Below are 14754 nucleotides of genomic sequence, written 5' to 3' on the forward strand. Positions count from 1 at the left end.
TATATATATACATATATATATATGTATATATATACATCAAAGACTCTGCTTCTGGCCAAGTTGGAGTAACAGCAGCCAGATTTACCCTCCCACCTGAAACAACCAACCATCAGACAAAATGTTTGGAACAAATAGTTTTCAAGACATGGGACATCATCAATGTGATCGTTGATATGGTTGGGTTTTAATCTACCATCTTCCTATTTGTTTTCTATTTGTTCTATCTGTCTGCTGGTACTTAAAACTTTTTTCTGTCTTCTTCTGCATAGATTTTAGAAGCACCTTATTGAGTTCCATGAAAAATATTTGTTGAGGTTTATATTGGAATTACATTTATTATACAGATCGATCTGAAGTTGTTTGATATCTGTATACTATTGAGTCTTCTTACCCAGGAGCATTGAATACCAACTCCCATTATTTAGGTCTTACTTAATATCTTTTACTGAAGTTTTATTATTCTCCATAAAGGGATTACATGTTTTTGTTAGATTTATTCCTCATCATTCTGTGTATTTTTATTACCACTACAAAATGGTATTTTTTTAGAATTACTTTTTCTAATTAACTGTTATTGATTTTTAGAAATGTGAATTACCTTTTAATATTGATTTTATATCCAGTAAACTTGTTAAAGTATCTTGTTACTTCTATTAATTTATCTGTAGATAATTTGGCTTTTCTATGTAGATAATCATATCATCTGTAAATAATGACATTTTTGTTTCTTCTTTTCCAGTCTTATGCTTCTTTTTCTTTTTTTTTAATCTTTATTGAGGTATAATTGACAAATAAAATTGTAAGATATTTAAAGAGAATAGTGTGATTATTTGACATACATATACATTGTGTAAGGATTCTCCTGCACTGAGTTAATTTCTACGTCTTTTTCTCATCCTGCTGCGTTGACTAGGACCTAAAGTATAATATCAAATAGAACTGGTAACAATGAGCATCCTTGTTTTGTTTCTGATCTGAAAAAGAATCATTAACATTTTACCTTTAGGTATGATATTTGCTGTAATTTTTTTTTTTAAGATGTCTTGTTTCAAGTTAAGGAAGTGCCTTTAAAATTTTTGGTTTGCTAGGAGTTCACATCACAAATGGCTGTATAATATTTTTGAATTCTCTTCTATGGAAATGATCACATGATTTTTCTCTTTTACCAGTGAAATAAGTGATATTAAATTAATTTTCTAATATTAAATAAATCTTGAATTCCTGTCCAGCCAGTAAAAATATAATGAGAACCTCCTTTGTGCTTACCCTGTACTTCTCCTGTACACCAGAGGCTTTAAGACCCTTAGCTTGTTTGCCGTGTGAATGATGTATAGTGATTATAACCAAGAGTTCTTACCTCAGCTATCCTGGGACTGTCATAGATTTCTGAAATTTCACAAGGCCTCTCACTTTCCTAAGTTGTTTTAAAAAATAAAACAAAATAAAGAAGAAGAAGAAATGAAAGGTTACAGCATTTGCCCATGACCATGATTAAAATCAACGGTTCTTAAACCTGGCTGCACATTAGAATCACCAGAGAGCTTTAAAAATAAAACAAAATAAACAAACAGATAATAACTCCCCCCTCCCAGAAAAAATATAAACAAGAGATACCACTGTGAATTACTTCAAAAATAATCCAGGTTGACAGTGTGGAAAAGTGGGTGGAAGCGGAGATGAAACAAGATTGGCCGTTGTTAATAACTAGATTCATTATACTATTCTCTCTACTTTAGTATCTGTTTAACGTGATCCATCATAAAATGTTGGGATATTTTTGGTACCAATGCCACAGCTCTATCATTCAGAGATTCTGATTTAATTGGTTTTGGGTTGGTATTTTCATAGCCTCCAAGATGATTTTAAAGTGCCCTGAAAGACTGAGGAACCATTACTTAAACAATACCACCAACAACCACAATATTTCTTAATATATTTAAAGTTTACAGCTTGTCAACACATCTTTATACCCATGATGTCATTCCATCTTTACACCTCCGCTTACCTCTTAAAATAAGTTGGGTAGGGACTTCCCTGGTGGCGCAGTGGTGAAGAATCCACCTGCCAATGCAGGGGACATGGGTTCGAGCCCTGGTCCGGGAAGATCCCACATGCCGCGGAGCAACCAAGCCCGTGCACCATGACTACTGAGCCTGCGTGCCTAGAGCCCGTGCTCCCACCGCAATGAGAAGCCTGCGCACCACAGTTAAGAGTAGCCCCCGCTCGCTGCAACCAGAGAAAGCCCGCGTGCCACAATGAAGACCCAACGCAGCCAAAAATTTAACAAAAAATGTTTTTAATTAAATAAATAAGGTGGGTATATATTTTTTCTTTTTGGCCGCACTGCACAGCTTGTGGGATCTTAGTTCCCGACAAGGGCAAGGAGGGATTGAACCCTGGCCCTTGGCCGCTGAGACCACGGAGTCCTTACCACTGGACTGCCAGGGAATTCCTGAGGTGGGTAGTTTTTATGACTCTTATTTTGGAGTTGAACTAACCAAGAAACAGAAAATGTTAAGTCACTTGTCCAGGATCTTATAAATCGTACAGTGGCAGAGCCAGGGTTAGAACCTACGTTTTTTACTCCCCGTTAATGGCTACCACTGTGAGAACAATCCGGAATGTTCATAAATAAGGAAGGAATTAGGGCCCAGAGTCCACACAACACAGTTGTATCACAACCGTGGACCCTGGCTGGACATGGGTATTTTTTTAGAATTACTTTTTCTAATTAACTGTTATTGATTTTTAGAAATGTGAATTACCTTTTTTTTTTTTTTTTTTTTTTTTTTAAATTAATTAATTAATTTATTTATTTATTTTGGCTGTGTTGGGTCTTCATTTCCGTGCGAGGGCTTTCTCTAGTTGAGGCGAGCGGGGGCCACTCTTCATCGCGGTGCGCGGGCCTCTCACTCTCGCGGCCTCTCTTGTCGCGGAGCACAGGCTCCAGACGCGCAGGCTCAGTAGCTGTGGCTCACGGGCCCAGTTGCTCCGCGGCACGTGGGATCTTCCCGGACCAGGGCTCGAACCCCTGTCCCCTGCATTGGCAGGCAGATTCTCAACCACTGCGCCACCAGGGAAGCCCTGAATTACCTTTTAATATTGATTTTATATCCAGTAAACTTGTTAAAGTATCTTGTTACTTCTATTAATTTATCTGTAGATAATTTGGCTTTTCTATGTAGATAATCATATCATCTGTAAATAATGACATTTTTGTTTCTTCTTTTCCAGTCTTATGCTTCTTTTTCTTTTTTTTTAATCTTTATTGAGGTATAATTGACAAATAAAATTGTAAGATATTTAAAGAGAATAGTGTGATTATTTGACATACATATACATTGTGTAAGGATTCTCCTGCACTGAGTTAATTTCTACGTCTTTTTCTCATCCTGCTGCGTTGACTAGGACCTAAAGTATAATATCAAATAGAACTGGTAACAATGAGCATCCTTGTTTTGTTTCTGATCTGAAAAAGAATCATTAACATTTTACCTTTAGGTATGATATTTGCTGTAATTTTTTTTTTTAAGATGTCTTGTTTCAAGTTAAGGAAGTGCCTTTAAAATTTTTGGTTTGCTAGGAGTTCACATCACAAATGGCTGTATAATATTTTTGAATTCTCTTCTATGGAAATGATCACATGATTTTTCTCTTTTACCAGTGAAATAAGTGATATTAAATTAATTTTCTAATATTAAATAAATCTTGAATTCCTGTCCAGCCAGTAAAAATATAATGAGAACCTCCTTTGTGCTTACCCTGTACTTCTCCTGTACACCAGAGGCTTTAAGACCCTTAGCTTGTTTGCCGTGTGAATGATGTATAGTGATTATAACCAAGAGTTCTTACCTCAGCTATCCTGGGACTGTCATAGATTTCTGAAATTTCACAAGGCCTCTCACTTTCCTAAGTTGTTTTAAAAAATAAAACAAAATAAAGAAGAAGAAGAAATGAAAGGTTACAGCATTTGCCCATGACCATGATTAAAATCAACGGTTCTTAAACCTGGCTGCACATTAGAATCACCAGAGAGCTTTAAAAATAAAACAAAATAAACAAACAGATAATAACTCCCCCCTCCCAGAAAAAATATAAACAAGAGATACCACTGTGAATTACTTCAAAAATAATCCAGGTTGACAGTGTGGAAAAGTGGGTGGAAGCGGAGATGAAACAAGATTGGCCGTTGTTAATAACTAGATTCATTATACTATTCTCTCTACTTTAGTATCTGTTTAACGTGATCCATCATAAAATGTTGGGATATTTTTGGTACCAATGCCACAGCTCTATCATTCAGAGATTCTGATTTAATTGGTTTTGGGTTGGTATTTTCATAGCCTCCAAGATGATTTTAAAGTGCCCTGAAAGACTGAGGAACCATTACTTAAACAATACCACCAACAACCACAATATTTCTTAATATATTTAAAGTTTACAGCTTGTCAACACATCTTTATACCCATGATGTCATTCCATCTTTACACCTCCGCTTACCTCTTAAAATAAGTTGGGTAGGGACTTCCCTGGTGGCGCAGTGGTGAAGAATCCACCTGCCAATGCAGGGGACATGGGTTCGAGCCCTGGTCCGGGAAGATCCCACATGCCGCGGAGCAACCAAGCCCGTGCACCATGACTACTGAGCCTGCGTGCCTAGAGCCCGTGCTCCCACCGCAATGAGAAGCCTGCGCACCACAGTTAAGAGTAGCCCCCGCTCGCTGCAACCAGAGAAAGCCCGCGTGCCACAATGAAGACCCAACGCAGCCAAAAATTTAACAAAAAATGTTTTTAATTAAATAAATAAGGTGGGTATATATTTTTTCTTTTTGGCCGCACTGCACAGCTTGTGGGATCTTAGTTCCCGACAAGGGCAAGGAGGGATTGAACCCTGGCCCTTGGCCGCTGAGACCACGGAGTCCTTACCACTGGACTGCCAGGGAATTCCTGAGGTGGGTAGTTTTTATGACTCTTATTTTGGAGTTGAACTAACCAAGAAACAGAAAATGTTAAGTCACTTGTCCAGGATCTTATAAATCGTACAGTGGCAGAGCCAGGGTTAGAACCTACGTTTTTTACTCCCCGTTAATGGCTACCACTGTGAGAACAATCCGGAATGTTCATAAATAAGGAAGGAATTAGGGCCCAGAGTCCACACAACACAGTTGTATCACAACCGTGGACCCTGGCTGGACATGGGTCAGGGTGGCCCTTGAATCCTGAGCCTGGTCTCCAGAGCAATCTGGTATTTGGATGGGGTGGGGTTGGGAGATTCCCTTGTGACTGATGTGTGTTCACAAGTGGGAAAAGGACAAAGATAAACAGAGTCACATACTCCTGGACATATCCCTACAATAGACGCCTCAGGGTCTGTTTGTCTCCCATCTTTCCTAAGATCACCTGCATCTTCTTTGTGAAGCTCGTGGCCTTGTTTCTCAAGGTTAGAGAACACACCCACTGTACTGACGTGTTTGCGGTAGCAACAAACGTCCCTCTCCGCTGCTACTTTTTGCCATCCCAGATACCAACCTCAAGTGACATAAGGGTTGTGTGACAGACAAATCAGCTCTGCCTGGAGGATAATGTAATGAGTCTGAGATAGAACTTGAGGCACGGAAACATCCACCACCTTGTCCTCAGAAAACAGACATGGGTCCTGACACCCTCAGCCCAAAGCCAGTTCATCAAATACCGATTCTTGCCAACACGTCCAGACCCAAAGAAGCTGCTAATCACCTCGGTGGAATCACTGCTGCTTCTTCTTTGGTGAATCAGAGTAAATAGTAAGGCCACCAGCAGGGCTGTGGCCACCAGGGACGGGATGCCAGCCGCTAACCCAAGAGAGGGTCCACAGTCCTGCACAGAGAAAATAGTCAGGTTCTCCCGGAAAAAAGGAAGAGTTCGACTGATTAAAAGTAAAGCAAAACCCTACATGGACCCTAAGTATTGTACACAAAATCAAAAGGGTAATGAAATACAGTGAAAAATTGTTTGCAACGTACATGACAAACGGCTCATTTTCATAGGAGTTAATGTACATAGTTTAAATCAGTTGGAAAAGGGCGATAATTCAGTAGAAAATTGGACAAATATATGAACAGGCCATTCCTAGAAACAGAAATACAAATGTTGCATCAACACAGGAAGAACTGAAATACAGGTCAAAGCAACAGTTAGATACCATGCTTATCTATTAGTCTGGCAAAAGGTAAAAGGTTTTAGTGTATCCCACACCATTTTGATATGAATTTTTTTATTTATTTACATTAAATGCATGAGCCAATTAATTTTCAGACTCCCATTTTGCTTTGATCTGAGTGGAAATAGCCATGCTTGTAGCCCCATAAGTTTTCAGATTTGCAGATTATTTGAAAATACCAAAGACAGTGTTCAGAATCCCTACACATACGCAACTGTCGTATAATACCGGATTCTTCTTCACTTTTGGGGGGGTGATTTTATTAAAGAATGACATAATACGTAAAAGTATATACATTATAAATATACAGCTTGATGACTTTTCACGTGATGAACCCACCCATGTAACCAGCACCCAGATGAAGAAACAGAACATTACCAGCCCCCCAGAAGCCCCTCGGGCTCCGTTCCAGTCACTGTATGTGTAACCTCTATCCTGAAATCCATCACTGTAGGTTAGTCTTGTCTGTTTTTCAACGTCATCTAGATGCACGTAGAAAGTATGTAGTCTCTTGTGTCTAGCTTCTTTTGTTCAACACTTTGGGAATCATCTGTGATTTTGCGTGTTCTCCTTCCCTTTTGAACTAAGTTGGTCATAAGAATAATAGTTGAGGAAGATTCTGTGCTTGGTGACAGTTCACAAATCAAACTTTAATCCTCAAAACGAATGCATCAGATGGGTACAGCATCATCCCCATTTTCTAAATGACCAAACTAAGGCTCCATAATTTAAGTGATATACTTACTGCTCCTTTCCCACTGGTAACAGCTGGGGAGGAAGTCTGGGTGGAAAAAGAACATACGTCTTAAGAAAACAAAATCTATAGAATGCACATCACACAACACAAGGTTGTAACGCCTAAAGTATATGCCTTTGCTAAACTTTTTATTAAAAACTACTGCCGAGGGCTTCCCTGGTGGCGCAGTGGTTGCGAGTCCGCCTGCCGATGCAGGGGACGCGGGTTCGTGCCCTGGTCCGGGAGGATCCCGCATGCCGCGGAGCGGCTGGGCCCGTGAGCCATGGCCGCTGGGCCTGTGCTTCCGGGGCCTGTGCTCCACAGCGGGAGAGGCCACAGCAGTGAGAGGCCTGTGTACCACAAAAAAACACACAAAAAACAAAAAAAACTACTGCCAAACAGAACCCTCTTTGATTGCTTCTCAGGTAAGAAGGAATAAAATTGGGTTACAAGGAGAGAGAAATCAGAAATTCAGGTGAGGTCTTCATTATTCACCCTGTGGATTTGCCATAACAGGTTTCAGAACTCAAAAAGGTTTTCTCCTGTCCCAAGTCCCCACACTCTTCCCAGCACACTTTGGGCCTACTTGTGCCCGTTGCTAGAAGGGAAAAAAAGTTAAATACCAGTGGAAGCCAGGCTCTTTAAGGAGGCCTTACTTGTTTCCAAACTGCAATGAAGCAGATGGCTTGGGCAGGTATCTGAAGTTGTGAATTATCCATGCTCCTGGGATAATTCTACATTGAATGAGTACAGTACGTGTTCCCATTTCACATCTCCACTCAAGGAGGGGCACTGGATTTTACCCATTTATGAGATATATCAGACGAGAGTCTTATCTGGATCGATAAATCTCAGGACACAGAGTTCCACATTAGCAACTGACCCGTGTAAACTACGCTAGGTGGCGCCGTGTGGGGTTAAGAGCACAAGTCCTAGGCTCCCACTAGCCGGAATGAAACGGCGATTTCTCCACTCACGAGCTAACGAGGCTTATTTCTTCATCTATACAAGAGGGCTGTGAGTACCTACCTCTAGGGTTGGTAAGAGGATCAAATGAGCGCCAGGAGTACAAGCTTTTGTCATTCCTTTAAACTTGGCAAAGCTCTGGCCAGACCTGTTATATATTGAATATTCTCATCAACCTCAGTGAGTACACTGGAATCCCAGGGGCTTGGACTTTTGACAGTTATTGTCTCTATTTTACAAAAAAAAAAAAAAAAAAAAAAGATCCAGATCTCAGAGAAGTTATAGGTCTTCTCCCAGGTTTCATAGATAACCATAAATCTAACCTGAATGTAGATGTTTGATTCCCAGCCTAAGCCTCTTTCCCAGAGAGCTCCCATCGAAGGAGAGATTTGCTAACCAGGTATTGACACTTGGTACTTAAATGGCTACAGTTTTTAAAAATAGAACTACCATACGACCCAGCAATCCCACTGCTGGGCATATACCCTGAGAAAACCATCATTCAAAGAGAGTCATGTACCAAAATGTTCATTGGAGCTCTATGTACAATAGCCAGGACATGGAAGCAACCTAAGTGTCCATCAACAGATGAATGGATAAAGAAGATGTGGCACATATATACAATGGAATACTACTCAGCCATAAAAAGAAACGAAATTGAACTATTTGTAGTGAGGTGGATGAACCTAGAGTCTGTCATACAGAGTGAAATAAGTCAGAAAGAGAAAAACAAATATCGTATGCTAACGCATATATATAGAATATTAAAAAAATTTTTTTAAATAAATAGCTACAATTTTACCGAAGGGCAATCTCACCCTACCCCCACCTTAAAGCTGCATTTACCTTAAGGGTTCTATTTCTCAAGGTGATGCCAAGAGTTGCATATCGTTTTGGGTAAGATGTTTTGATTTCAGGTTACAGAAATTCACTTGGGCTGGCTTTGGCCCCCCAAAATGAGTTACCTCTAAGGATTCAGGGGTACCTCATGGAGCCCATGGGCAGTAGGAATCTGGCCTCTCTAGGGACTGAAGCTGGGGACCAGGAACTTGTCAGGACCAAAGCCATCCCTCCTGGGATCTCTCCATCGCTCCTGGGAAGAATGGCCTTTCACCTGTACTTTTCTCTGCCTGTTTGCTTCCTTCTTTCTCTATCCAGATGGATTTTTCTGCCCTCATGAACACCTGCTAATCGTACCAGCTAATGCTTATGGAGAACTTACTGTGCCAGGCTGTTCAAGTACTTTTCCTGGATCAACTCATTTATTCTTCACCATAGCCAGTGAAGCAGGACTATAACGATCCCCATTTTACAGAAGAGAAGAGTGAGGCACAGAGAAGTCAAGTAACTTGTGCAAGGTCACACAGCCCGAAGTGGCAGATGCCGAGTGGTCTGGCTCCAGGGTCCAAGCTCTTAACCGTTGGACTACTCTGCCTTCCATGACCAAATGCAGCATCCCAACCCAGTTTTTATACTTGACAGTTCAGTATGGCCCAGTAGGGGCTGACTTGGGTATGTGGCCCTGTCCCTACTTCCCAGGGCTCTGGTGCTCCCAGTCATCCAGCTGCACCAAAAGGGAAGGGTTCTATGGTAGAAATATAACTGCCAGGTAGGGTGGCCAGCCGTCCTGGTTTTCCACAGAAATTGCCTAGGTGGTAGCACATTCAGTGCTCAAACCAGACAGTCCCAGGCAGGCTGGGGTGGCTGTTGTCCTACATAGGTTCAAAGGGAGGAGGGACAGTTCTCAGAGAAATGTGCTGTGAACCGAGGAGATGCGCCCAAAGTGATGAGTAACAGCGTAAGGGCCTCCCTCTCAGCCCATTCACCCTCACCGCCCCAAGCAACGGCTTCTTGCTTCTCTGAGTTACCTTCGTAGGCTGGGCCAAGCCAGGATAAGACAGAACCCGGGGTCTCTATGGACCTGCTGGCTTCGAGCAGCCAGGGGGAAAGTGCCAGCAGTGGCCATACTAAAAGGTTTTGGCAGGTAAGGAGAGGGAAAGGGGAATTTGTCTGCAGACAACAGGCAGAGGCAGAGGCAGGGAGCCGAGTGAGTCAGGGAGGTTCAGAAGGCAGGGCCGCGCCGGGAGGGTAGAGCAGGTGCCAGGGAGTCACGGACAGATGTCAGGGCCGCCAGTGTGGCAGCAGAAGGCCGGCAGTGCGTCTCGAGGCTCTACCTCTCTGCTGCTCTCCAGAATGATGCCCCCATGGTACAGTAAACATGAGCACGGGCTTAAGCGTCCCCTTTCCTGGCGATTCCTTCTATTCTCTTTGAATGACCATATGACTTTTCAGAAAATGTTGGCACAGCCAAAACCACTGAAAAACTGGGCCAGGAAAACACCTGGCTCCATCACAGCAGCACTTCTGGTCAGAAAACAATCCTGGCGTGTTATCTCTACACAACACGAGAACAGAAGATGGAGGATCAATTCTGGGCTGAAACGGTCCACCATCATCGACTGCAAATCTCCATTGGGACTTGCAGCTAAATGTCACAATCCAGAGCCATAAAACATTCATTCTCCTTGACCCAATAATTCCCCTTCTAGGCTACATTCTAAGGAAATCAGCTTAAGTACTGACAGGATTTATCTATACCTACGTTTATCACAAAATCATTCCTAATATTGATTAATCACTTAAAGAAATAATTCACTTGAAGAAATATCATGTGACCACCCTCAGTACGGTTATAAAGGTGGATGGAAAACATTTATCATATAAAATTATGGGTAGAATAAGAAGACCATGGTACAAAAGCAACAAAAGTCAAAATGTATGTAGAGTCAGACAGGACTGGAATTAGTGTCCCCAGTGTTTGCTGCTGATGGCAATTTAGCTGTTTTGGTTTTTCGCTCTTTTCCTTTTCAAAATGTGTATTGATAATTTTTATAATCGAAAACATTTCTCTCAGCACCCCCAGCTCTCCACATGAGCTTTGTGTGAGGGCATCCTGGAGGCCCAGTCTCAACTCTGCATTGATCTTTGCTGACCTGCCTGGTGAACGGGGACTGCTGTACTCACTGTGTTGGCCGGCAGTGTGGAGTTCAGTGAAAAACTCTGGAAGAGAGAAGGAAACATTAAAGCTCCCAGGAATGGTCAGCCAGGCTCCTCACCCCTCCACCAAATGTCACTGACCCTGGCGGATTCCAGGAGAATTTACTGACCCACAGGCTCGGTCAGTCCCAGCCTCCCCTCCCAGTCTTGGCCCCAAAAGACGGCAGGGGAGCACCGGAGCCTGAGGTCATGAGTTCCTCCCTCAGCATCAAGGCAGTCTTGGCCTCTCTCCTTTTCCAGGTCCTCAACCAGGGCCAGATTAAGGGACCAGCCAGTGAAGCTATTGCCTGAGCAGTCCTGACCCAAAAGGGCAACAGAAACATTACTAGAAATTCAGCCGAGTGCTAAAAATTGTTTATTCCCCCGGAACTCCTTTCAGGGAGGAAACTGTGTCAAGTGATGGCGCTTTCTTCTTGGGGTGGGAAGTAAGACCCCCCCGGGGCTCCAACAAGAACACCTGCTCCTTCAACCCCCTCCCAGGAGGAGAAGCTAAGGAAGACAAGCTTCTGTTTTTGCAGAGTCCGAGGCAGGGGTTCCAGGCTGGAGCTGAGCTGGTCAGAACGACAGAGGAGATGCTAACCCTCTGTGCCCTCCCCTCACTCAGCACCCAGCCTTACCTCTCCCCCAAGTATGGCATCAATATTTAAAGATTGTCGGCTCAATGGGACACCAACATGTTAGCCTGCCCACGTGCCCACCTACCAGGGTCAGACCCTGCCCAGGGCCTCCAGTGGCTCCTTCCTTCTCCCTGTCCCCATCTCCTGTCACTCCAGTTTGGGCTCTAGGTCCATCCACCTCACTACAAATAATTCAATTCCATTCCTTTTTATGGCTGAGTAATATTCCATTGTATATATGTGCCACATCTTCTTTATCCACTCATCTGTCGATGGACACCTAGGTTGCTTCCATGTCCTGGCTACTGTAAATAGAGCTGCAGTGAACATTGTGGTACATGACTCTTTTTGAATTATGGTTTTCTCAGGGTATATGCCCAGTAGTGGGATTGCTGGGCCATATGGCAGTTCTATTTTTAGTTTTTTAAGGAATCTCCATACTGCTTTCCATAGTGGTTGTATCAGTTTACATTCCCACCAACAGTGCAAGAGGGCAGAACTCTCATTTTACAGAAGAGGAAGCTGAGGTCCAGGGACTCCTCAGAAATTACCTCACGAATAAATGAGAACAGTTGGAGCTTATCTCTTAAAACAGGCCAAGTGGGATTGGCCCATGTGACTCAAATCCAACCTGGAAGATTGTTCTAGAGGCAATAGTCCCAATATATGCAAAATTGATGAGACACCTGTTGTAGCTATCTTTCTGGAAGGTTGGAATTCAGAGAGGTTAATGAATGAGAAATTCCTTTGTGAACTAAAAATGTTTCAAGCACCTACAATGTATAGTTCCCCCTACCCCCTGCCCCAGCGATTATGTCTTTCAATTAGGATGTCCCCAGCCAGCCAGCACGCTTCAGTGGCGACTCTTCACTTCTCTGTCTCTTAACAACAGGGGGCCCTCACTTTATAGAGAAGAAAATCGATGAAGAATTTGAACAAGCTGCCCAAATTCACACAACTGGGTCTTTTGGTGACAGTCTCTTTCTACTACATTACAGGCTTCCTCAGGACTCCTAGAGTTTCTGTAGAATAATTGGAGCCCCCAATTATTCTGCACCTCCTCTTCCAGGACAGTATTAGGACAAGAGGGACATCTGGGCCACCTTAGGTCAGGGTCTTCCTGCTCAAGGGACCTAACCACTACCTTTCATGGTAATGCCAACTGAACCTGCAGAGGACACTGGATGGTCTCTGCATCAAATGCAGCTGCCCAGAGCCTTATCTCATCAGTGAGCACTGGGTACTGATGTCAGCAGGCCCAGGACAAAGCTTCCTTTGCGGGGACAGCAGAAGGGAGGAGCAGCAACAAGTGGGCCACTGCACGTGCTGTTTATCATTTGGATGACGAAGGTTTTGGCTAATTTCAGAAAGACATTTATATTTTGTAGAAGCACACTACAGCGCTCTCATGGAAAGAAAAACATCACGTAAATGTGGGTGGAGAAGAATCTCACGCAGTGTCCTTTAGAGAGGCAGCTGGGTGGGGCAGGGCAACCCTGGGCTTAGAGTCCCCCTGATCTGGATTTGAGTCCAGACTCAGCCATTTAGTAGCTGTGTGGCCTGGGGAAAGTGAATCGAACTCTCTGGTCTCCATTTCCTGACAACAAATCTATTCTACCAGGCACTGTTTTTCCATCCTCAAAACAGGGATACTATTAACTAAGCCCAAAGGAAATAATGTCTGTGCAACTCTGTCAAAACTATAAAATACTCCAGGTGGAAGATCACGTGGTGTCATATTCTTCATGGCCTCGTCAGCACAGAGCAAGGCACAGGGAAGCCCCTGGGAAGATCTTGTTGGATGGAATTGTCTACATGGATTAGCAATATTCAAAGTACTGGGATTTGGTACAAGGCACTCACTGCTAGTCTAAGCACTATGTGATATCTACATAATTGTTCTGCAGGTACATCAGGATCTCAGTGGCTGAGTGTCAGTCAATATGAGTCTGCTGTTTGTGATGTGGGAAGGAGGGGAGATAGGATAGCCACCGCTCACTGTGATGAGTGAGTGGTCACACACTGCACTCATAACCTCCCCACCAGGGGAGCGCTCTCACCTCTACATCATGGGTGAGGTGACCGAGACTAGGACAGTTTTCTCAAGGTCCCCAGCTGGTTAAGTGGGAGAGGCTAGATCACAGATCTTCCCAACTCCAAAGACTGAATTCAACTCCTTTTTTTTTCTTTTTTTAAGTTTTAACATCTTGTTAAAAGACTTTCAAGAGGGCTTCCCTGGTGGCGCAGTGGTTAAGAATCCACCTGCCGATGCAGGGGACATGGGTTTGAGCCCTGGTCCTGGAAGATCCCACATGCAGCGGAGCAACTAAGCCCACGCGCCACCACTACTGAGCCCACGCTCTAGAGCCCGCGAGCCACAACTACTGAGCCGGCGTGCCTAGAGTCCATGCTCTGCAACAAGAGAAACCACCACAATGAGAAGCCCATGAACCGCAATGAAGAGTAGCCCCTGCTCGCCGCAACTAGAGAAAGCCCACGTGCAACAACAAAGACCCAATGCAGCCAAAAATAAATAAATAAAATAAAATAAATTTATTGGGGGAAAAAAAAAGATTTTCAAGAAACAAGAATGCAGAGGGCGTCTTCTTTAGAGGACAGCCTTCTACCTAACCTTCTGAACCCTCCCCGAATTGCCCTTTCCTCAGGAACTGGGTCCTGACTGTTGAATTCTGATGCCCAAGTCTCTAGTCTGGCTACTCCCCCAGCTCCTAGTAGATAGAAATGCGGGTTCTGGATCAGGAGAGCTCTTCCAATGTGGCGCCAGCAGGCAGGGCCCTCCCCACGCTCTGAGGCCCAGAGGTGGGAGAGGTCACCACTCTAACCTGGGCCTGCAGCCCCTCAGTGCTCCTGTTGCTCACCCCTCCCATCCTACATTTGTTCACGTGTTCATGCTTCTAACAGACTCTACTCCTAGATGTCAACTCCTTTTAATAATCTCTTTAAAAAGGAATCACAGGGCTTCCCTGGTGGCGCAGTGGTTGAGAGTCCGCCTGCCAATGCAGGCAACACGAGTTCGTGCCCTGGTCCGGGAAGATCCCACGTGCCGCGGAGCGGCTGGGCCCGTGAGCCATGGCCGCTGAGCCTGCGCTTCCGGAGCCTGTGCTCCGCAACGGGAGAGGCCACAACAGTGAGAGGCCCGCGTACCGCAAAAAAAAAAA

The 14754-nt window shown here is 43.7% G+C and overlaps 1 protein-coding gene across 1 annotated transcript in view; it reads right to left on the reverse strand.

Annotated features, from left to right (window-relative positions):
• The window catches only part of OPALIN (oligodendrocytic myelin paranodal and inner loop protein), an 8129-nt gene extending 475 nt beyond the window's left edge, over window positions 1-7654 (reverse strand). Inside the window, exons 1-4 of the mRNA XM_024121150.1 lie at window positions 7592-7654; window positions 6945-6980; window positions 5737-5856; window positions 3853-3909 (exon numbers count right to left, since the gene is read on the reverse strand). Of these exons, the coding sequence (XP_023976918.1) occupies window positions 3853-3909; window positions 5737-5856; window positions 6945-6980; window positions 7592-7654 (276 nt within the window). The remainder of the gene's footprint in view (window positions 1-3852; window positions 3910-5736; window positions 5857-6944; window positions 6981-7591) is intronic.
• Window positions 7655-14754: the final 7100 nt, after the last annotated feature.

Source organism: Physeter macrocephalus, chromosome 20, assembly GCF_002837175.3.
Source record: "Physeter macrocephalus isolate SW-GA chromosome 20, ASM283717v5, whole genome shotgun sequence".
In the NCBI taxonomy this organism is placed as follows: Eukaryota; Metazoa; Chordata; class Mammalia; order Artiodactyla; family Physeteridae; genus Physeter; species Physeter macrocephalus.